Source organism: Schistocerca cancellata, chromosome 2, assembly GCF_023864275.1.
Source record: "Schistocerca cancellata isolate TAMUIC-IGC-003103 chromosome 2, iqSchCanc2.1, whole genome shotgun sequence".
Lineage (NCBI taxonomy): Eukaryota > Metazoa > Arthropoda > Insecta > Orthoptera > Acrididae > Schistocerca > Schistocerca cancellata.
In genome coordinates this window covers 543,803,682-543,828,563 of record NC_064627.1, presented here as the reverse complement: position 1 = coordinate 543,828,563, position 24,882 = coordinate 543,803,682, and the positions used below count along the sequence as shown (strand labels likewise).

General features: G+C 41.7%; 1 protein-coding gene across 3 annotated transcripts in view; it reads left to right on the top strand.

Moving 5' to 3' along the window:
• Positions 1-264: 264 nt before the first annotated feature.
• The window catches only part of LOC126162113 (UDP-sugar transporter UST74c), a 164,149-nt gene continuing 139,531 nt past the window's right edge, over positions 265-24,882 (top strand). For all 3 annotated transcript variants that reach the window (XM_049918395.1, XM_049918394.1, XM_049918396.1), the window contains exon 1: positions 265-473. In XM_049918395.1, the coding sequence (XP_049774352.1) occupies positions 455-473 (19 nt within the window). In that variant the 5' untranslated portion in view covers positions 265-454. The remainder of the gene's footprint in view (positions 474-24,882) is intronic.

Sequence of the window (24,882 nt, the reverse complement as noted above, 5' to 3'; positions counted from 1 at the left end):
GCCTTCTTCTTGTATGTTGGATCCTTTGTTGTACGAGAAGAAATCATGTTATAGTGACCACTGAAGCTGCTTTAAAACAACGCGAAACGCAAGACTTTTATTACAGTTGCTAAAGACGGCAATTACTTATCCAGAACACAATTTAAATCCAGAACACAATTTCATTGCATGCCTTCCTCTGTGATAACAAGAATGTAATTTGTTTTTTGCTCCGTCTGCGAAGCACCATATCTTTATTTATAATCTTTGCCGTGTGTACTGTGACCGGTTCAGACATAAACATGATTCGATTGTCATCATGTATGGCGAACAATATTTAAGTTGTTGTTTATGTGTTTAACCCAATTGTGCGCGATGTGTGTATGTTCATTCTCATAGTGAAAAGAAAATGATATGAAGTATTAGTGTTATGCAGTGATAAAGCTGTGGTTCGAGTTAAGAGCGGTCAGCGCTGATGACCCAGTGTTTACAAGGTAAAATTAAATCCCGCATCGCTGAATCTGCATGACAGTGGTAACTAAGATTTATTTCAGAAAAATTGAAGAGATTGGTTGAAGTATGTAATAGGAATGACACGAAAAAAAGTCCTACCACTATTTCGACCGGCTGCTTCGTTTTGGTAGGTGCTCCACGCTCGATACTAAAATGCGTTAGATGTAATGTACTTTTTGGATCTCCGCAGAACTGAGATAAAGAGCAGTTGCATCGCAGGGTCGTGAGTAAAGAACTCAGTTGAAACAGTTTTTAGCAAGGTATTTGTAATTGCATATGCCTTGCAACTATTGCCTTATTAGTGTGTGAATTGCAATCGGTGATGTTTTACATAATCCAGTTTCGTTTATATCTAATTGAAATTATTAGTATTGCTGGTATTATATGCTTTACTGCTGCAGTGATTTTCGATCATTACTTTTTTATTCAGTAACTTTCTTTGCCCTTTTTAGAACATTTAGTTCACCGTCTCGCGGACGAAAACTACTCCCCCTATACAGTTTTTGTCGTTTAATCCGGAATAAAATTTGTGTATTCATCCAGTAGCCGGCATGTAAAAATTTAAATGCACCCAGTAGATTCTGCTGTAATTTGCTTTAATTATAATATCAAGAAAAATTGTTTTATCAAGACATTTGGCACAATTATTTGCTCCAAGAAACGTAATGGCATTGCATCCAATTTTGATCTTGCTTTTCTTAATTACTGACAGATATTGACTGCTATTAATTAGATTTTGCCCTGCAGTCTGTGAAGTGTCTGCTGAACTAGTTGTTTGATGATAAATAGGTCATACGACAGTAAGTTCTTATCTTATCAAGCACTTCAAAGACAAAATACCAGTAGTTATACTATACAGTGGAAAATCGGTGCTTTTGGGATTTATGGCTAACAACATAACCTCTCCATGCGACCAACTTCAAAATTATATAGGGTCATTTTTGGCAGAAAGAAATGCCTCCCTCCCCCTCATAGATCCATTTTGTTGATACATTTTCCAAGGGATGAAACCAAAAAACTATGACTACAATGGCTCTATACCCCAGAAACTGTAGCATAATACGGAATTTTTAGAACATTATTGAGAGAAATAAGTCAAAGGAAGTTCAAACATTGCAGCTCAGTGATTCAAAGTAATATGTAGGTAGCTCTGTTGTTATGTGGAATAGGCCAAGGCCCAAAGATTAAGTGGTTGGAAGTATTAGACTGGAGAACTGCTGGCCTTGATTTATTTACTTACCATGGTATATTTAATATAACTGAGCCCACATAACTCCTATCAGCATAAAGAAGAAATTAATAGGTGGTCAAGTCTTGCAGATTTACTGCATGATAATGCTGTGGTAAAAGCAGCAGGTCTTGTCCAACGACTGTTGGAATGTTACTTTACCTAACTAATATGTATTTTTATTTTATTGAATCTTTGAATCTAAAATTAAAGAAATTATGGCATTGTTGGTTTGAACACTAAATATGTGATTCTGTCAGAGTGATAAGATCTAGCCTTTCATTCACTTGTGAGCAGTTACGGGGATACTAACAGTTAGTGTGGAAACTAGTCTTTGGGGTAACTTCAGAATCTCCTTGTGTTTGCAGAAAAATAATCTTAAACTATGCAAGTTGTAGGAACAGATGGGATTGGAAAGCCAAACATGCAGCTACCTGAATCACTAAACCAGTCTTAGATTGTGATATTTACTAAATTAAATGGCATTAATATTAGAAACGTAAAGACTCTCAGTTTGGTTGCCAAGATTGTACTAGGTGATATTTTACCTTGCATTTAAGAGTGAATCCAACTTCTTATGTGCACTGTTAGCTGAAAGTGGTGCTGAAAATGTATGTATTGGACTATATGGAACCTAATACATCGTATTAAAAGTTTTGAGAAGAGGATAGGCGTATAAATAATAGCCGGAAAAACAAACTGTAAAAACACTGATGTCATAAGAGAAAAATAATATTTTGTAGCACCATATGCTGTAGAATGGGGAGGGTGAAGAATGTTTGTAGCAGAGTGAACTGGATCTGTGCAGTGCTGAACTGGTGATAATGTGCTTTTCAGTCCATAGACTGGTTTACTGCAGCTCTCTATCTCTCCTGTGCAAGTGTCTCCACCTCTGCCTGAGTATTAGAGCCTTGGTCTCCCACCACAATTTTTATCCCACAGACTTCCCTCCATACCAAATAGTCTCTTTGGTTGATGCCTTGGGATGTGTCCTGTCAACCAGTCGTTTTAGTCACATTTTGTTATAAATTTCTTTTCTTCAATTTGATTCTGAAAACTTCGTCATTAGTTATTTGGTGTATCTATCTAATCTTCACTATTCTTTTCTAGCACCCAATTTCAGAAACTTCTATTCTCTTCTTGTCTGGACTTTTTATCATCCACATTTCACATCTGTACAAGGATACACTCGAGACAAATGTAGTCAGAAAAGTCTTTCTAACAATTGAATTTATATTCGATGTTACGAATTCTTTCTTTTTCAGAAATGCTTTTCTTGTTGTTGCCTTTTGGCATTTTATATCCTCTCTAATTATCCATCATTTCTTTTGCTGCCAAAATAGCAAAACTCATCTCCTAGTTTTAGAACCCCCCTTGCTTTCCCCTTCACACTCTTTGGTACTTACACCTGCAGTGCCTTTTCAGCATAAATTTTACGTAATCTTTACCCATTGTGTTATCCCTGCTACCTTCACAATTTCAAAGAATGTAGACCAACATTGTGAAAAGCTTCCTATTATCTCACAAATGCTATAAAAGTTAGTTTGCCTTTCTTTAACCTAACTTTTAAGTCATAAGGCCATTAGTGCCAGCATAGTCTTCATTTTTTCTGGAGCCCAAACTGATCTTCACTTCAGTTGTCCTCTACCACTTTTTCCATTCTTCCGAAAATAATTCATATCAGTGTTTTGCAAACATGACTTGTGAATTCACTGTTTGATATTACTCACACTTGTCAGCACTTGCAGTTTTTGGAATGGGAATTATTGCATTCTTCAAGTGTAAGGTATTTCATCTGTCTCGTATATTTTGTAAACTAGTTTTGTCATGGCTGGCTGCCCCAAATTCTCAATGATTCTGAAGGAATGTCGTGGTCTGACGTAGGTCTTTGTCACTGTCAAATTCTCGCAGACTTCTATCCCATGCCCTGTCTTCATCTACTTCCTCTTTCTTCTCCAGAAGGTCCAGAAGTTGGTGATAAATTAAGGAGTACAGTGTTGATATGATATGTTGTGACATCAAAGAAAGCAGTATCCCTTTACACGCTCGAGAACCTCTTTGTATTAGTTTTCACATTTATCACTGTGTACTGGACATACTCCATTGGGTAGCGTCTGGTCATCGTGGCTGTAATTATTATTTAATTGACAAAACATTCATACTTTGTGCTATTTGATGGAATGAGTCTATGACATTTTTCAGAATTAATGACAAGATGGAGCCAATTAACTTTGTTAAAGTAGCATCGTGCCTATGGAAGAGATGACACAAGGACAACATGAGCGCCAATCTTGGTTAGGACATGTCAGTGCTGCCTGCCTGGAATGTCAGGAATTGCTTTTCACTTAGTCGCAAAGGCGATGTTGTTTTTCTCTTTGAAACAAAGCTTGCTAATGGAATCTGGTTTTTCTCTTTTGAAACAAACAGAGTTTGGGATTGTACTTTCTTTGCCTTGCAGCAGATCTAATAGTTCATCGATCTTTTGCATCAAACCATAAATGTAGATTGCAACTTTTGTATTTGCTGGTTAAAGCCTCACCATTCATGCCTTTGCTTTGATAATTACTGCCTGGTGGTGGACGTTCAAGTCGCCAATGTGCAATGTGGACTGCCAGGTGATTATGTTGGTGTAGTTCTGTTTGGGGCCTTGTGGAGTTTAGAATTTTGTAAACATTTGCTGCTATTACATATCCAGTTTGGTATGTGACCACAAGCAGCCATGCATGTTATTGATGGAGCATATGTCAATCAGTACTGCATTTTCAGTTGTGTTTCGTATGAAGGTGGTAATGCCATAAGCTTGGTCATGTTGCTAAAATTCAAAATTAACATGAGTTTCTTGGGATAACAGTAAGATCACTATAATTATCTTCAATGAGTTTGTATGCGTCAAGTGTAAACCAGACATGCGCAAGCCTTGTTGACCTGCAGACCTGATTCGCATACTTACTGAGGCTCGCGGGCCACCTCTTCACATTGCGCGACAGCAGCGCTTCTATCACATGAAGTCCAACAGAAAGCGTCCATGACTGTTTGTGGCTTGATGTGCCAATATGAATGGCACAGCTTTTTAGACACACCACACCAACAAATTATGCCTCAAAACACTCGTTTTGAGAGTACATTCATTTTATGTTCTCCCGATCTTCCAGTGTCTACATTTCCAAGTATTTACATGTTGTGAAAAGAGTACCTTTACTTATGGCATTTCACAACTATCTTACTAAATTCTGTTGCAAAATTGTGCAATGCCATTAGAAGCATAATTAGTTTTTCCATAACCTTTCCAAAAGGGTTTTCCTTTCATTATCATCACAGGAAAAGGTAGCCTACTAATGAATGTTCACAAAAGCTGGTGGCATTAGAGGGCAAGAGGCTGTTACATCTCACGCAGTGTGCGTGCGTTCAAGTGACTTTGGGACCAAGTGAGGTGGCGCAGTGGCTAGCACACTGGACTCGCATTCGGGAGGACGGCGGTTCAATCCCACGTCCGGTCATCCTGATTTAGGTTTTCCTTGATTTCCCTAAATCGCACTAGGCAAATTCCGGGATGGTTCCTTTGAAATGACACGGCCGCCTTCCTTCCCCATCCTTCCCTAATCCGATGAGACCGATGACCTCACTGTCTGGTCTTCTCCCCAAAACAACCCAACCCAACCCAAGTGACTTTGGAAGGCTAGTTTGAGGTTGTTTCCCAGCTTGATGAACCACAAGGGTCTCATAATAAAATTGTTTGTCTCGACTTCCCATACATGAGTGTGATATGTTGTAAACAGTTACCGTTTACTCCTTTTGCGGAGGCACTTAGCTATGCTTGTGCTTCAATATTTAGTTTCAGGGTCAGATTGAGGCTTTTTTGCTTATGGGACATGGGTTCAGTGCAGTTATCCATTTTGATGCGTAGTAGCCAGGAGTGATGATAAGACTGGCTGTTAGTTTACACTGATGAACCAAAAACATTGAATACTGACAACCGCAAGACTGACTGCCGTTTTATGGTGTGGCGGGCATGTGACATAGAAAGGAGAGGAACAGAGATGAGTGAGGAGTCATTTTAATGATGATGTGGCCCGCAAAATGGGGAATTCCACTGACATAAGTGACTTTTACAAAGAGTAACATCAACAATGGAACATCCAGGAAGGAATAATGGCAGTATTATGAAAAGGATAGGTTGCTACTCATTATGCAGAGGAGATATTGTGTCTTAGAGAGGTACAACAAAAAGATTGCTAAATGTGTGAGCTATCAGCCAAAAGGTCTTGTTCTAAAGTAGGCAACCAACACACATTCACACAAACAACTCGCATACATGTGACCACTGAGGGCGGACTGCGAGCAGCTGCACATGAAGGAAGAAGCAGTCTGTGTGGTGGGGCTAAGGAGAAGGCTAGGACCGGAAGGGGGAGGGATAGCAGTGTAGGATTGGGGAGCAGCCTGTTTAGTGCTTGGTGGGGACAGGGAAAGGGATAGGTGGGTGAATGAATGATGGGAACTAAAAAAGCAACAGGCCTATGGGAGAAGCAATAGGCCAATGGGGTTACGAGGACATAGGATATATTGCAAGGGGAGTTCACACCTGTGCAGTTCAGGAAAGCTAGTGTTGGTAGGAAAGATCCAGAAGACACAGGCTGTGGAGCAGTCATTGAAATGAAGAACACATTATGGGTAGCATGCTGAATAACAGTGTGGTACAGATGTCTCTTGGCCCTTCATGCAGGCAGACAGCTTGTTGGTTCTCATGCCCACATAAAATGTAGCGCAATGGTTGCAGCTTAGCGTGTAGATCACATAACTGCTTTCACAAGTTTCCCTGCATTTGATGGAATATGTAATGCTTGTGACAGGGCTGGAGTAGGTGGTGGTGGTGGTGGTGGTGGTGGTGGTGGTGGTGGTGGTGGGAGGAGGATGTGTATGGCAGGTCTTGCATCTAGATCTATAACAGAGATACAAGCCATGAGGTGAGGGGTTGGAGGCAGGAGTAGAGTAGGGATGGATGAGGAAACTCTGTAGGTTTGGTGGGCAGTGGAATGCCACTGTGGGAGGAAAAAGATAGTGGGTAGGATATTCCTCATTTCAGGGCATGATGAGATATAGTCGAAACCCTGACAGAGAATGTAGTTCACTCCTAGTTGGTACTGGGTCACGACGGGAGTGCAGTTTTGTGGGCTGGAGGGGAGTGGGGGGAGGGGAGGGGGGGCACTTCGGGAGGTGGTGAGTGACTGGATAGATATGGCATGGGAGATCTGTTTCTCTACAAGGTTGGGAGGGTAATTTCGGTCTGTGAAGGCCTTATTGAGACCTTTGGTATATCTGGAGAGGGAGTGCTCATCTACAGATACAACAGCCACTGGTGGCTAGACTATGTAGAAGGGACTTCTTGCTATGGAATGTATGGCAGCTGTTTAAGAAGAGGTATTTGGTGGTGGTTAGTATATTTGATATGAACAGTGGTCCTGATGTAGCCATCTTTGAGATGGAGGTCAACATCGAGGAAGGTGGTTCCTTGGATTTAGGAGAACCAGGCGATGAGAGTGGAGGAGAAGGTGGTGAAGTTCTAGATAGGGTGTCCCTCACTGTTGAGTCACATAACGAATATGTCATCAGTAAATCTGAAACAGTTACAAGGTCTAGGATTCAGGGTGGTTGGGAAGAATTCCTGTAGATGGCCTGTGAATAAGTTGGTGTAGGGTGGTGCCTTGTTGGTGCATGACAGATTTGTTTATAGGTGATGCTTTTAAAGGTGAAGTAATTATGGGTGAGATTATAGTTTATTGTGACAAGGAAGGAGATGGTAGGATTGGAGTCTTTTGGCCACTGATAAAGGTAGTGTTCAATAGCAGCAAGGCCTTGTGCACTAAGGATGTTAGTTTAAAGGGAGGTGGCTTCAGTAGTAATGAGCAAGACACCTTGTGGTAGAGGAATAGGAACTGGTGGAGGAAATGGTTGGGGGTCTTTTATGTTGGAGGGTAAGTTTTAGGTAATAGGCTGAAGGTGTTAGTCTATGAGGTCAGAAATTCAGTCAGTGGTGGCACAATAATTGGCCACAATGGGGTGTCCTGGAGGGTTGGTATATAATAGGAAGGACAATTGTTGTTTGGTAAGGGCAAAGAGAGAGAGAGAGGGTTTATATATATATATATATATATATATATATATATATATATATATATATATATATATATATATATATATATATATATTCTTGGAAGGGCCTAAGGATTCGAGCCGAGACTGAAGATTCTGTTGGATTTCTGGAATGGTGTCACTGTGGTAGGGTTTGTAGGTGGACAAATTTGACAATTGGCAAAGTCCTTCCATCAGGTAATCTTTGCGTTGTAAAGCCATGGTGGTGGAGCCTTTTTCGGCAGGTAGAATTTTAAGACCAGAATCAGTTTTTAGGTTGTGGATTGTGGTTCTTTCTGTGGATGTAATGTCAGCTTCAATGTTGAGGGATTTGGGGAATGTTGGTGGGCAAGCTCTGAGGTTAAGAAATTCTGCAGTGTTAACAAGGGGTAATCTGGAGGCAGTCGATGTGGATCACAGTTAGATGGAGGAGTGAACTGAATCAGGCAGGGTTCCACATTGGTTTTCGTTTGAGTCTGATTGGTAGGGTTGGTGGTGAAAAAAATCTTTCTGCTGTAGGGACTGGGAGAAAGTGAGTGGGGCAATAGGTCTCTGAACCAGGGTTTGTCAGCTATGAGGGGATGTGGGGGAAGTTTGGAGGCTGTTTTAGAGGTGGTGGATTGTGGTAGTCTAAGGTGGAAGTAGGAGGTGAATGGGTCAGACAGTCTTTTCAGATAGCGTTGTTCATGCTGCTCTAGTTCCTGGTTGGCAGGAGTTTCAATCTTTGCTGCTTTGTATCCCATGCCTTATGGCTTACATCCTTGTAATATATCAAGATGCAAGACCCATACATATCGTACCACAACCAACTCCAGTCCAGTCACAAGCACGACTTATCCCTTCAAAGGTAGGTTGCATTATACATGGGCTTGACAACCAACAAGCTGAATCACATGAATGGCCACCAACAATCTGTGGCCAAGAGACAGTCGAACCACCCAGTTGTTGAGCAGGCTGCCAACATAACATTCTTCATTTCAGTGACTGCTTCTCAGTCTGTGCCTTCTTGATCCTTCGTACCAATGCCAGCTTTTCCATGCAATACTGTATACCCTTTGTTCCTGTAACCCAACTAGCCTCAAAATTCCTTAGTTCATGTCTTTCACCCACCTATTTTCTTCCCTATTTCCACTCCAGCATTATAGTCTTCTACTCCAGCAATGCATCCACAGCCTTTCTTTTATCATCCTCTTCTTTTCTGCTCACTTCACCCCCCCCCTCCCCACTTCCTCTAACCTCTGAACTGCAAATAGCTGCCCACCCTGTCCCCACCTCGCTATTTCCACAAGCATTGCTTAACTGTCCTCCACCCCTACTCTGCTATCCCTCCCCCTCCTCACCCCAGCCTCTTCCTTATCCCCGCAATCCGGATTGCTTCTCCCATCATGTGCAGTTGTTTGCAGTCTGGCCTCAGTGGCCAGATAGTTCTGATAAAAGGCAGATCATTATGCCTTGGCACCTGGGAATGAGCGTGTCAGAAATGGTGTAGCTGGTCAACTTTCCACATGCTACTGTTGTGGGCATCTGTGTAATTGGTTGAAGGACAATGAAACCACTAATAGGAGGCAACATGTTATGTACATTACTCCAAGGCATTATCATTTGAGGTTGCTGTGGCCAAGGGATAATTGAGAGAGGAGAATGGATCAGTGGAAATGTGTCGCCTAGTTGAATGAATCGTGATTCCAGTTAGACCACATTGATGGTCATATTTGGATATGCTGACATTCAGGGGAACTGCTGCTTGAAACATGCCATGGACACTTGTGGTTGGGTACAATATTATGCTATTGGAAACATTCATTTAGTTTTCCATGGGACCTGTAGTATGATCAAAGGCACAATGACAGCTGTGGACCGCTTGTGTCTCTTCATGCTTGATGTCTCTCACACAGCAATGGCATCTAGTAGCAGTAGAAATGTCCATGTCGCAAGTCCAGGATCACTGCATTGGTTAGAGGATTGTGGTAGTGAACTTAAGTTGGTGTCGTAGCAAACAAATTCGTCTGATCAGAATCCTATGGAATGCTTGTACATGGGTGACATTAACTGCCACCAGCTTCGCACCTACTATCCATCAGCCCATAATTTATGGCAACTGCATGACCTGTGCCATATACCCCGGGGAAGCTAGAAAGGAGTTGTTGAATTCATGTCGTGCACAATTACTGCTGTATTGGATTCCAAAGGTGGACCAACGTGCTGTTAAGTAGTTGGTCGCACAGTTTTGGCTCATCAGTGTGTTCCAGTACTTTTAGTGTTACCTGTGGTACACATGCACAGTTTCACTACACACACAACCTAGCTTTATCCTCCACTGTAATAACAGAAAATAGAGAATTTAAAAATCAGATGTTACTACAGTAGCTCTTCTGAATCCACAATTCAGTGGAATAAAACTGTATACAGTAATCAAGCAGATTTTGATGGATTACCTTTGCATGGTGTGTTTCACAGCTTAAAACTGAATGAGACTTCACAGCGATTGAGAAAGTGGTCTCGTATTCGTTAGGAGTGTGGGCAGAAACAGTCGAAGTACATCACCAGTGAGCAATGTTCAAATGTGTTTGGCTAAGTTTTTCCTTAATAATGTTCCATTCTCTTAAGTAGGCCTACAGAATTAAACGACAAGGTAGTCTAAATAGTAGGCTTTTTATCACAGTTTATGAGTATAATGACGTAAGGGGACACCCATTAATGATCTGTTTATGTGAGGGATTTTCTTAAAATTTAGACCCCCTCCTCCCTTGGAGAAATGTGGTGACCTCCCCACATCCTCCCCTGAGGTTTACCACGTAGTTGGATGAAGATATGTTGCAATGAAAATTGCTTGGTGTGTTTTAAACATTAATCAAAATACTTTAATAAAACCGTGTTTTATTTAGAAAGTATATTAAATAGTGTTTTTAATATGTGATTAAAACTTTTACACTGTCAACCCTGAGTAATATTCAGGGCCTCACGAAAATAGTGTAAACGTTTTTGATGGAACCCTAAAAAGTTGACTTTTTATTGGTGTATTATATGCGTTAAATGTCAGTATATTTTACTTCGCAGATGAAATACAACATTGTTTGTACCTTCCTTTGAACGATGTGATGACGTAGTTTTTCAATCACTTCATTCATTTGATCACTAAGAGAATTATTGTTGGTGAACTTCAGCTAGGCTTCCTTCCACAAACAATTAAATTCTTGTTCGCGCATGTATTTCGACTTGGCGGCATCCCACTTAATATACGCCTTTTAAAAGTATTGATACATATTGTGTTGAACACAATAACATAGCATTTATTTGCGTTGCAGAACATCACGAATGATTGACTGACTGGCACGCAGTGAATTCGAACGGCGCGGCAGAAAACTCCCGGAATGAAATCTGACACTTGTTTTAAATCGGGGAATCTCGGGCATGCACAAAAGTAAAGCGTTCAGTTCAGAGAGGCCATAAAGATTTGTGGGCACTTTAATATTGTCCTTTATAATAATATATGTCCCCTGAATTAAAAAGTTGCCGCACCACCCATTTCAAATGAGAGTTGGTGATATGACGCTGGTCCCCTCCCCCCTCCCTATTTTGAGCTCACGTAAATAGTGTCATACACCTGTAATTAGTGTCATACACCTGTGGCTTACATCACATTTCTTGAATTAATTTCGTTTTCCATTTGTCATTGCTACAGTATAGAATTATGAACTTGTAGACTCCATTATTTGAGTATTTGACACTACCGTCATAGGCCCTAGGTAAGGCAGTACACCAGTTCCTCCATTAGTGGACTCAGATAAAGACCACCCATGTGTGTCCTAGCCATAATTTTTTATACATTTGGAGTGTTGTTTTACAATATGACGCCATTCTACACCCAGAAAACTTTTACGTTTATCACCAATCTTTCTTCCTCGAATGCACACTAAAACTACTAGGTAGAGAGCAATTACATTACGGAGGGCATCAATCATTCCGAGTATTGGTACGTCCGAAAACGAATAATATCGAATGTGATTTGTGACAATAAACATTGTTCTCTTGATATAAGAAATAGTTTGACTCACAAACTGTCATCCTGGCAAACAGAAATAATCGGGAATTGCTCAGTTCTTGTAATATCGAGATGTTCGTCGCTTTTCACAAAAACTGTGCAAATGTGAATGCTGATTGCTTCCTCTTACGTGAAACCCCGATCCAATTACCAACCTCTTTAATTTTCTGTTCGAAACACATTAACTAGTTGGCAGCTTTTTCTCATTCACAGTTTCACGCTATGATCACTTCCGGTAAGAACGAACTTGATTAAAGTGTTTTAGATAATTTAGAAGGGCCATTATTTTTTTGCTGAACCAGTGTTTCGTTTAACCAGTTTTCAAAGCAGTTGCGTAATGGTCCGTCTGCACTCCAGAAAAATCGGAAAATAATTGCCGGGAGAATTTACTCTCAAGAATAAAATCTTTTCCTTTCAGCTGTATATAAAAGTCTTACTTTGCCAATTCTCTTATAAAAAAACCACACTGCGCAACGCACGTGAAGAATAACTTTTTTGAAACACCGTAATCGTCTTCCACTGCGATACAGAAGTTCCAAATTTGTCTCAAAGGAGTTTATAACCTTCTACCGTAGTGGCACCCTGCGACGCCACTCTCGGGGACGCTTCAAACCGCAAGGTCTCAGCACATGCAAATAAAAGGCGAGAGCTCAGAAGTTCATGTGAGCTGTAAGGTGGGTTAATAACGTCACATTGGCCCTCAAATTTCACCACACTTCTGACCAACGCCACTGTGGGCGTGTCACATGACGGGAAAGGTCATTATAACTCACTCCCACCTATATTTCACCCCTTACTTTAACGCCTCAGCAATGGAGGTCAGAACCACGACGTGTAGCGTTGAAATCATGTGAGTATCTTATTGTATGAATGGCTGAGGAAAAAATTTCGAACATACCACTTTTCGGAATCAACGCGAGAAGGCCCAAAGAGCGTCAATGAAACCACCCCTTCTCGTGGGGCGTTCATTTAGGCACATTTCGTGGTCGAAATCGATTCTTTGCAAAGTGATGAGCAACAGAACACTGTTTTTGTCAAATTTTGCCACTGCTGACCTCTCTGGGCCTCCAAAGAGCGTGATCTCACTCCGTCGGATGGTAGCGTTACCGCAACTTTTGCTTTGGAGACCGTTCAAAACCATTTGAAAGAATTTGAACGTTGATTCGAAACAGAAAGGGTGTGTATGCTTTTTCATCCTCCCTTCTTCGCACTCTCCTGTGGCGTGTGCATGGAGGGGTGCGTGCTGTATAAAGATAACACACAGTAAGTTTGGTACCAAAAGTCCCGTGGACGTCCCTAGAGCGGCAACGCCACAGGAAAAAAGAGACGCATGCTTAATTAAGTGTTCGAGCAAAGTTGTGAGCTACACGTTGTAAGCCAGCCCGAGTTACTAGGGAGTTCCTGCCTTCAAGTCGTCAGTGATATATAAGCAGCTGCCGATAGATAGTGGAAACAGAACAGTGAATAGAATGATTGTGTATGGACAGAGGCCGCCTGCCTAGAGATTTAAGAGTAGTGTTGGTTTGGAATTGTTCTTCGAATAGTACTTCAAGAGAGAATATTAGTTTCATTCTGACTTTAGTTCAGAGAACATTATTTAGTTTGTGTTCACGAAACTGTAGTCAGCGCAGGACAGATAAGCTGAAACTTCGCTGTTTTGTGTTACTTTCATTGTGTGTGTGTGTGTGTGTGTGTGTGTGTGTGTGTGTGTGTGTGCTGCCCTAGAATCCACGCTTCCCGTCCTACCAGGCCACCTGTATTAGTCTTTTTCATCAAAGTGGACGCATCCAGTGCACTGCAGGGTGCTACGTTCACACACACGTGAATGAAATGGCAGTCTGCCCTTTAAGACGCCGTCCCCCAGTTCGGCAACGCCCTTGGTACAACTCTAGCACCTTTGTTAGGCCTATAAAAATGTCCCTGTACTGAGATACTCATTCACAAATCTTTTCCTGCAGGCGGGACAGGAACTCACAGCGCACTAGCGCTTGTTGCCCGCATACGAAATCAGAGGAACGTCGAAAGGGTTGCCTGTTTGGCCGGTGGGTGGCATTAGGTAGATGGATGTCTCTGTACAGAGACTTTTTTTACAGTTCACAGGTGCACTGTGCGAACAGGGGTGAGGGAGGTCAAGGTCGTAGAGGGACCCTTTGCCATTTTAATCATGTGCGCTTCCATGTTGCATCTCTCGTACACAGGATGGTGCAATAAGGAGGGATGAAAAAGAGTACCACCCTTTCTGCTTTGAATCACGTTCAAATTTGGCGAATGGGTTTGAACAGTCACCAGGGCTTCCATCTAAAGCAAAACTTGCAGTCCAGCGATGTCCTTAGAAAACGGCTGAATCGCTCACGGGTGTCAAAATTTGCGATGAACGACGTCCTCTTGTACATCGCACAGCAAACTGTCGTTTTAGAGCACGAAATGTGCGAAAAAGAACGCCCTTTACGCTACCTCCTGCAGCCTTTTCGTGTCGATTCTGAGAGGTGACGAAGTTTTCTTGAGCCATTCGTAAGAAACTTGCGTGATTTCAACGCTGGGTGTCACGGTTCTGACGTCCATCACAGAGACGTCAAATGAAGGTGTGGAATATAGTTAACAGGGGGCGTGGCGGCCTTTCCATCGTGTTACTAGTCCGCGGTGGCGTTTGGCAGAGTTGTGGTAAAATTTTGTGCCAATGTGACATCATCAACCCACCGTAAACTTCACAGCGGTATTCGCATGTGTCGACACATTACTATTTGAAGCATCTACGACCCCGAGGATGACGTCACAGGCCGTCATGCCTTTGCTCCAATGTAGAGAAATTGGAGGTACCTCCGAGCCAAATTTCAAACTTCTGCGTCGCAATGGGAGAAAATTGCGGGGTTCCTAAAAAGTGATCCTTTAATTGTGTTGCGTTGTGTAATTTGTTGAGAAAAGCGTTTGAGAAACATTTTACACTCATGGTTTCGAGGGATTACAATATCGAAATTTTTGCACATTGCTTTTAATTAGCAACCAGTTCATCTATGCTCTGAACAATGTTTCAGTGCTTACTTTGTTCTTGGACGTGTCTTGATTGTTGAGATTCTACTGTTTGAATTATACTAGAAATATTATCTCAATCAGGGATCCATTTGCGTCGTTTTCTTCTGCGTGATATATCATAGACTGAGAAAGGTTACGTTAGTGTTTTGAGGTAACGTAAGACGTTCTAATACTGTATATTTTTCTCTCGTTGAAACGACATACGTACGAACATTCATACATACGAAAGTAGTTATACATATGGAGCAAAATATTCGTACCCCTAATACGATCCGTCAGAGGAAGTACGGTAAAGTAAGCGGCATAAGCAATAAGCTCGGCGTCATTGCCAAGCTGTCAAATAAAGGGTAATTACAATCATTCCGCGAGAGTAAGAGAACGAACGTAAATTAACGAAACATTACGAGGTAAATGGAAAACTGAGAGATTCCTCTATATTTCATAAATTAAAAAAAAAACTAGTTTCATCGGGCATTGTGATGGAAGACGCCTAGGGTGGTAGAAGGTTTTGTCCAATGTTCTAGGCCAGGCACATTTTTACTCTCTCAAATTTTGTTTCCTGTTTAGAGTGTAATAGCTATTTCTTGTAACGCGACTCTTTAGTTGTTAGCATTGGCCAGTGATAAAAATAAACTATCGCAACAGACAGTAGTATGCATGATTGCTTAAGATGTCCCATATTTATGCATTTGCAAATGTAATGGTAGAGTTAAGTATAAGTTGTGCGGATACCCTCAAAGGTTCGTCCTTATATCAGCCTAAATCATTTCATTTTTTCGCCTTTACTGTTACGTCTGCCGCTGCCATCGTGATAAACTGCGTTTAAAAAATGTAGTTACCGCTGATAGCGATATATACACCGTTTTTTCGGCCGCACGAACAGGCTCTTCACTCCAGTAAGCGCCACGAAAGAAAATAATCAGAAGAACTTAATTTTTTCGACCCTTGTCATTTTTGTTTTTCACTTATCCCACGAAAATTCCTCTGCTAATAGATTGGGTACGTGTTCCAAATATAGTTTATCTAGTGGCTACTAGTGGGTTTCAGTATAGTGAAGGAGCTACAAACAGGACGATGAATCGCTGATTGTTCTTTGTTTCTACTGAGCGAGTTCCATGAAATGGCTCTTTACATACTACTTCTACATGCATATGGCGAGAATCTCAAGAATTGCAGCGGACCTACTTTCGTTGACATGGGGCAGTAAAATGTGTATGTATAGTTGTCGAAGAGGAGCGGCAGCCTTTTCACTAATTGCAGTATGATTAACTGATCTGGCCTTGTAAAATTAGCCAACTGTGAACGGCTGAAAGCAAGAGGAAACTTACAGCCGGTATTTTTCCCGAAGGGATGATGATGATGATGATATCTTCTTGGGCAAAATATTCCGGAGAGAAAATAACACTCGAATCGCCGGGCGGCAGCTACTCAGGAGAATGTCGTCAGGAGAACCGAGATTGACGTTTTATGGATCGTAGCGTGGGTTGTTAATCCTCTAACTGGGTGGTCAGGTTAGAGAATTTAAAAAGGGAAATGGATAGGTTGAAGTTGATTGCAGTTGAAATTAGTCAACTGCGGTGGCAGGAAGTACAGGACCTCTCGTCAGGTCAGTGCTCTGTTATCAACACAAAATCAAATAGGAGTAATGCAGAGGTAGGTGTAATAATGACTAAAAAAGTAGGAATGTGAATAAGCTACATTGAGCAGCATAGTCAAATACAAGAAACATTGCCATCACCTTCCACAATAGTACAACAAATGCCAGCTGAGCTCCGCAAGTGAAGAGATTGAAACAATGTGTGATAAGAGGTAACAAATTATACAGATAGTCAGGGGTGACGAGTATTTAAATAACAGGTACTTGGAACTCGATAGTTGGAAAAAGGATGAGAAGGAAAAATAACAGAACAATGGAGCGGATGATGGGAAGTACCGAGCACAATTTAATCACAGGTAATACTTGGTTTAAACTATGAAAGAATCTTTTATACGTGGAAGAGAGCTTGAAACACTGGAAGGTTTCGAATGGATTACATAATAGCAAGACAGAGATTTCGAAACGAGATTTTAAACTGCAAAACATTTCCAGGGGCAGATGTGGATTCTTACGATAACTGTAGACTCAAACTGAAGAAACTGTAAAAAGGTAGGAAATTAAGGAGATCAGCTCTGAATAAGCTGCAAGAATCAGAGGTTGAGAGTTTCAAAGGGGGTATGAGGCAACGATTGGCTGAAACGGGGGTAAGGAATATAGAAAAAAAACGAATGGGTAGACTTGAGAGATGAAATAGTGAAGGCAGCAGATTATAAAATAGACAAAAATACGAGGTCCAGTCAGATCCCATAGATAAAACACCATGTATTAGAATTTAATTGACGGAAAGAGAAATATAAAAATTCAACAGATGAAGCAAGAAAATGGGAATAGAGACGCCCAGAAGATAAATTGGCAGAAAGGCCAAAATAACTAAACAGGTATGTTACGACAAATTCGAGGCTGTAGAAGCACGCATGAGTATGGAATAAATATATGCCGTCTACAGGAAAATTCTAGAGACGTTTAGAGAAAAGATAAGCACCTGTATCAGTATCTTGAGCCTAATGGCAGCCCGTACTAACCAAAGAAGGAAAAGTCGGCAGATGGAAGTAATACATAGAGGATATGTACGGGGCGAGATACGTAACACCTCTTTTATTTCGTGAACTGTTCTAGGCGCCGTAACGAGGTTTTCGGCAAATGGTAGCACACTAAAGGGGACGTACCTTCTATACGTGATAAAGAATCTTGTATTGATCCTGATATTGAAACATGTATGATTTTCGAAATAGAATGGTTTACTTTTTTAACGTCACCCGAAAGCTCTCGAAAATACGAGTACATTGATATAAAGCCTGTTAATTTTTAGATTTTAAATATTCGCGAAAGAATCTGGGAAACATTCTAAGACTGAAAGGCCAGTCGACCGGAATCTGCCATTCCGTTGTAAATACGATCATGCCACGCTCCGTCTCTGTACCAAGTCTTTCGATTGTTTACTTGTCTGCACTGCTGAACTAGCAGCAACTGTCTGCTTGAGTTTCTTGCATGCAGACGTGCTATTTTTATACGATGAATGCTGTCGAAATGGTACTACGGTGGTATAGGGATACCTCTGTCCGTCGCGCCAGGCAGTTGGATGAATTATTAGGCCACTGATGCGAACAGGCAGCTGCAACGCCGAACAGAGGTCGAAGACTGCGACTGACAGAGCGCTTGAAGGAGCTGTTCTGGCTATGATACTTATCAGTACTCATGGTGGCACGAATGTGGGATCAGCCAGAACGAGTGTCATTTGCATCATCATAAAAGCCACCCTTATCACGCGTCACTACGTCAGGCTCTCGGAGGTCGTGATTTCGAACGTCGTTTAGAATTTTATCGGTTTGCTCTGCAGCGCCTGGGAGATGACACTAGATTTTTGCAACGTGTGGTCATCACCGATGAAGTAACGTTTGCGAAGCACGATAATGTAAATTTACGTAACATGTTCTACGGGGCAGCTGGAATTTCACCGGCCTCGAGTACTGCAGCTCATTGTCGCCCGCCAGTCATCATTTACGGTTTCGAAGCTGACCATACGAATGCTGTCTTTCATCACGGCGGGGCGATCTGTCACACTTCACGCGAGTCAGTATCGCGAATCCATGAAAGGTTAACAGAAGAAAGAACTGTCGCAAAGGATTGTGCGGACCTAACCACTTGTGACTTTTACCTGTGGGGCAATTTAAAGGGAAAAGTGTACACAAGTAACCCAGTAACGTTAGAAGACTTGATGGACAATATTCATAACGAAGTTTTTAGAACTAATGTGTGAGAGTGGTGCAAAGTGTACGTACAAGGAGATGATGGAAGTCATGGGATAGCGATATGCACCTATGGCGGTGGTATCGCCTACACAAGGCATAAAAAGGCATTGCAGTGGCGTTGCAGTCACGATTTATGCGAAAAAGTTTATGACGTGATTATGGCCGCACGACGGGAGTTAACACACATTGAACGCGAAATAGTAGGTGGAGCTAGACGTATGCGGCATTCAATTTTGGAAATCGTTAGGGAATGGAATATTCCGAGATCCACAGTTCAAGGGTGTGTCGAGATACCAAACTTCAGGCATTACCTCTCGCCACTGACAACGCTGTTGCGACGGTCTTCACTTAACGATCGAGAGAGCAGTGGTGCTTGCGTAGAGTTGTCACTGCTAACAGACGAGCAACACAGCGTGAAATAACCCCAGAAATCAATGTGGGACGTACGACGAACGTATGCGTCAGGCCAGTGCGGCGAAATTTAGCGTTAATGGGCTATGGCAGCAGACGTACATTTTCTAACAGCACGACATTGCCTGCATCGCCTCTCCTGGGCTCGTGACCTTATCGGTTGGACCTTAGATGACTGGAAAACCATGGCCTGGTCAGATGAGCCCGGATTCAGTTGGTAAGAGCAGATAATCGAGTTAGAGTGTGGCGCAGACCCCACGAAGCCACGGACCCAAATTGTCAACAAGGCACTGTACAAGCTGATGGTGTTTCCATAATGGTGTGGGCTGTGTTTACATGAAATGGACTGGGTCCCCTGATCCAACTGAACCGATCATAGACAGTAAGTAGTTATTTGTGGACTTCACGTTACCAAACAACGATGGAATTTGTTTAGATGACAATGCGCCTTGGCCGTGCGGTTCTGGGCGTTACAGTCTGGAGCCGAGCGACCGCTGCGGTCGCAGGTTCGAATCCTGTCTCGGGCATGGATGTGTGTGATGTCCTTAGGTTGGTTAGGTTTAATTAGTTCTAAGTTCTAGGCGACTGATGACCTCAGAAGTTAAGTCGCATAGTGCTCAGAGACATTTGAACAATGCGCCTTGTCAGCGGGCTACGATTGTTCACGATTGGTTTGAAGAACATTCTGGAGAATTCGAGCAAATGATTTGACCACGCAAATCGCACGACACGAATCCCATCGAACATTCATGGGACGTAATCGACAGGTCAGTTCATGCACAGAATCCTGCACCGGCAACACTTTCGTAATTATGGACGGCTATAGAGGCAGCATGGCTTAATAATTCTGAAGGGGACATCCGACGACTTGTTGAGTTCTTGCCAAGTCGAGTTGCTGCACTACGCGAGGCAAAAGAAGGTCCGACACGACATGAAGAGGTATCCCATCACTTTCGTCACCTCAGTGTGTGTGAACATTTCAGGTCGCGCGTCAAAGTGCACTCTTTGCATTAGCTTATTTGTTATTTCTTTAATATATAATTATCACATGGTGCGGCATTGTAGGAAATTCCATTGAGGGACCTTAATTCATCCCAGTGGCGTTAAATGGTTATACGACGCACATTTTTCCTGTTCTTCTAGAAGAGGTACCTCTAGATAAGCGACTGTATCGTTCCAAGACGACGGCTGTCCATCACACTTTCCCCGTGTTCAACGCAAACACTGAATGACAAGTTACCTGACCGTTGGATAGGACGGAATGCTGCAGTACAATGACCGGCCAGGTCACCGTATTTTACTTTTCTTTATTTCTTTTTATGAGGAGCACTGAAAGATGCAGCCTGTCACGAAGCACCCAACTACGCCAGACAATATGCGCCATAGAGCAGCCACAGCATGCAACAACATATTATACAATGTACTTTCATCTTTTCATCTATCGATCGGCGATTGCAGTCGATGGTAAAAAAAAAATAATTGAGGACACGTTAAAGCGATGTTCAAAACTACATTTCCTTAAGAAAAGTATTTATTTTGTGAGTTCTGAATAAAATGTTTAGTTCATTTAAAGTGTATTCTAACTGCTGCAATTTCAGGTATACTCCATTAACACAGAAGATAGACAAGATTGTAAGGCTAAATTCCTAATGTTGTTGACTTCATATATTGAGCAAGCCGCAAGGGAAAAAAAGAGAAATTTGGGAAGGGTATTAAAATTGAGAGTTTGCCGGTCATATTGTAATTCGGTAATAGATTAGCAAGAGCAGTTGTCTTGAAAATAAGTTATAAGCTGAATATTAGCGAAAGTAAAAACAAGGTAATGGAATGTAAATTAAATCAGGGGATACTGATGGAATTAGATTGGGAAGTGAGACAATAAAAGTAGTAGATGAGTTTTCCTCTTTGTGGAGCACAGTAACTGACGATGGCCGAAGTAGAGACTGACAACAGCAAGATAAACGTTTCTGAAGAAGTTTGGGAACTCTCTTGCGAAGGCTATCTGAATGAGAGTAGCCTTGTACGGGAGTGAAACACGGAGCATCAGCATTTTGTACCAGAAGGTTTCGATATGTGGTACTACAGAAGAATGTTGAAAATTGGATGGGTAGATCGAATGACTGATGCGGAAATAACTGAATTGAATTGGGAAAAGAAGAAATTTGTGGCACAGAAAGGATCGGTCAATAGAACGCACCCTGAAGCATCAAGGGAAATGTGAAGGGTAAAAACTACAGAGGGAGACCAAAACTTGTATACAGTAAGTAGGTTCAAATAGTGACGTAGGTGGAGGCAGTTACACCGAGACCGAGAGTCTAGCGCAGTATAGACTAGCGTGTAGAGCTGCATCAAAACCTGTTTTCGGATTGAAGACAACAACAACAACAAGACTGCCCATCTGCGGTTGAACCAGCTAATACTGCGACACCTGCAGGCAGATGTACGAGGGCGTGCTGATAAGTAATGTCTCCGAATTTTTTATGTGAACACTCTTAAAGCTTTTCAAATAAAAAGAACTGTATTAACATTCTACATCTTAATTCTTCATTTCTCCATATTTTATTTCTCATCAGTCACCCTGTAGAATAATACATTTCTCCCAACGAGAGACCACTTTGTTGATACTGTCACTGTAGAATGTCTGACTTCGTTGACGGAGCCTCAACCTCATCTCTGCTTGCACCGCTTCATCACTATCAAAGTGAATTTTTCGAATGTATTCAATAAGTTTTCAAAACACTCCAGTCTCTTGTCACAGACGTTGAAGTCAGCACCAGCGTTTATTTCATTGCGAGAACGAACAATCTAGGGTCGCGGATTACTGATGTCGATACAATCATCACCGTACACAGCTTTCATTCTTCTATGGGTTTTAATTGGATGTACCTTTTCTGCAGGTAGAAACACTATTACAGAACGCTGTTTCTCGCGTACCGACATATTTACGTTACACACCGTGATGTTATAGCCGATATTGAGAACCGAATAAAAAAATTGAAGGTATTACATTTCAGTTCACCCTCATGTAAGCTGCAGTCTGAAAAATGATGCACATTGCTCTGACTTCTCAATGTATTTTATTTGGAATAGTCATTTAAGTCCGGAGATGGATTAGTCAAAATTTTTACCGTACATTTCCAAACATAACGAATAAAGTGGATTCTGTATGCTTATAATTATAGATAAGCATGAATTCCGACGGCAATTTAAACTATGTGTTCCTGGAATTCTGCGTTTAATGATGTGTTGGTATTGCGTGAAAAGTGGTAGATAATATCCAGCTGGATTATGTGCAACGAAAACCAAAAGATGTAGGCAGTTCTTTGTCGAACTTGTTCATCTATGCGCGAATATTCGCTTGGTAGTTACTCGCAAGCCTGCGAAATACACATTGTTAAGTATTTGAAAAATTTTGAATTTTTTCCTTCACTAAGTTGCAGAAAGGAAGAACGCGCCAAGAGGCCTTAGCGCGGATTACCGTTTTTTGTTACGACGCTGACGAGACAAAATACACAAAACAAGGCTTTGCTTACGCAAGTCGTCACGCCTACTGCTTTCCTTTGCTACAAAACAAGCCAAGGGCTTGAAGTAGAAGTCAGTGAAGCAAGCATTTGCAGGGAGCTTTATTAAAGGATCCAATACTGGTTATACCTATCATTTGCATTTCTGGTCGACGAAATGACAGCGGCGACGGTAGCTGCTACAGGTTAAAGTTAAGTTAGTCATCTGTTGCGTGGACATTACTGTCGTAGGACAGAAATCCACCCGAAATAATGAAGTGAGTGTTTCTGTGTCCAATGCGTCCTTTTATCTACAGAAACTTTACTGAAAAAGCGCAGGTCGTATCGGCGTGCTTGCTGCACCGTGCCCATTTATTGTAGAATCGGTTTGGTTGAAGCTGAACAAGTCCAACCGAATGAGATGAACTACTTTTTAGAATTTGAATTTAGCGTATCGCAATCTTCGAAGAGACAGGTAGAAGTCTGATTCCACAATGTCTTACCCCGCATATTATGTAATGTTCACTCTATCCTAGCGACGTAGTATTTATTTTTTCGAAATTACAGTTTGACTCTTCGAGGACAGTGTGGTACGTTTCGAATAGGAACCTTTCCAATAATAGCTCAGTCTAAAAACACGACGTTCCCGTGCTGCAGGAAGGAAAAGGTGGAAATGTATTCCAACGTCCTGCGTTTACGGGGCGAAATAGCGATAGGATTGTACCATGACACTCGTAATTACTGGTCCTACATCTGTAGCCAACTAACCTGTATGGGTACAGTCTCAGTACTAAGGGACCAAAGAAATACTCAATGCGTCTTCTTGACTGATTGTGCAACGAATTTTGTGCGCCGATTTTTGTGAGAGATTATTCAGACCAGAAACGAATCAGCAGTCAAAACAGCCTGTTGAGCTGATGAGTTCACAAGAATAATTGTAGTTATCATAACGGACATTTTACGCATATTGGATTTCGTGACCGGTTTATCCGCCATTTTGATGACGCTATGAGTCAAAAAATAAGGGTGGTTCGGCAAATACAGTTGGCCATCTATTGTTATAAGACGGGCAGTCAGTTGAAAACATGACAGATGGAAAAAAAGCAAGGAAACTGGTTATTATTTTAAAAGCAATCGCCGTATCTGTTAATATACTTATCTCACTGTAAGACAAGACGAGCATTGCCATTACGGAAAAAAATATTTGCGGTTGCCTGAGGAATCATGGTTGCAGCCAGGCGTGCGCCTCTTCGACCGAAGCAAGTCGACTGCGACGAATATCGTTTATCATCAGTCGCATGGGGAGAGTTATGGCAGTATGGAGGGTATGCAGGCCTTCCTAGCTAAACTTCTGCAGTTTAGTCGAAACAACTAGCCAACAAAATGGCCGCCCACATGTTGCCAAGGCGTTTCGAGTACACTGCAGAAGTTTTGCTGGTGATCTCCCACAGTCACGATCTATCCCCATGAGATTTTCGTGTTGTTGGTGCACTGGAGAAACACATTCGTGCCCCTCAATTTGCTTCGGACTGGGTACAGTCGTGGTTCCGAAGGCATCCGCAAACATTTTTCTTTGAAGACACTGACCGTCTTATCTCACAGTGGAATAAGTGTATTAACAGTTGTGGCGATTAGTTGTGAAATAATGTCCGTCTAAGAACTGCTGTAGGGATTTGAGATCGTTTTCGCTAACACGAAGGCGTGCTGAATAGTAATGCCTCCGAATTTTTTATGTGAAAACTCTCAAAGGTTTAAAATAAAACAAACGTTACTAACATTCTACAACTTTATTCTTCATGGCTACATATGTGCAGCGCTATGTTTCTGGAGTGTTCCGAATTGTAGCTTGTAACACGGTGGCGTGTAACGTAACTATATCGTTGCTTAGACTAACCCCTTGGGTTCACTATAATCGATCATCCTCCATACAGTCCCGACTTGGCTCCATCTGATTTTCACATGTTTCCAAAACGCAAAGAACATTTTCCAGGATTTCACTTTGATAATAATGAAGAGATGCAAGCATATGTTAGGTAGTGGCTCCGTCAACGAAGTGGATCATTCTGCATTGACATATCAACAGACTGGTTTCTCGTTGGGAGAAACGTGTTTTATCACCAGGGTGATTTTCTTGAGAAGTAAATATGTATACATGAAGAACAAAGATGTAGAATGTTAAAACGTTTGATTTATTTAAAAAGCCTTAA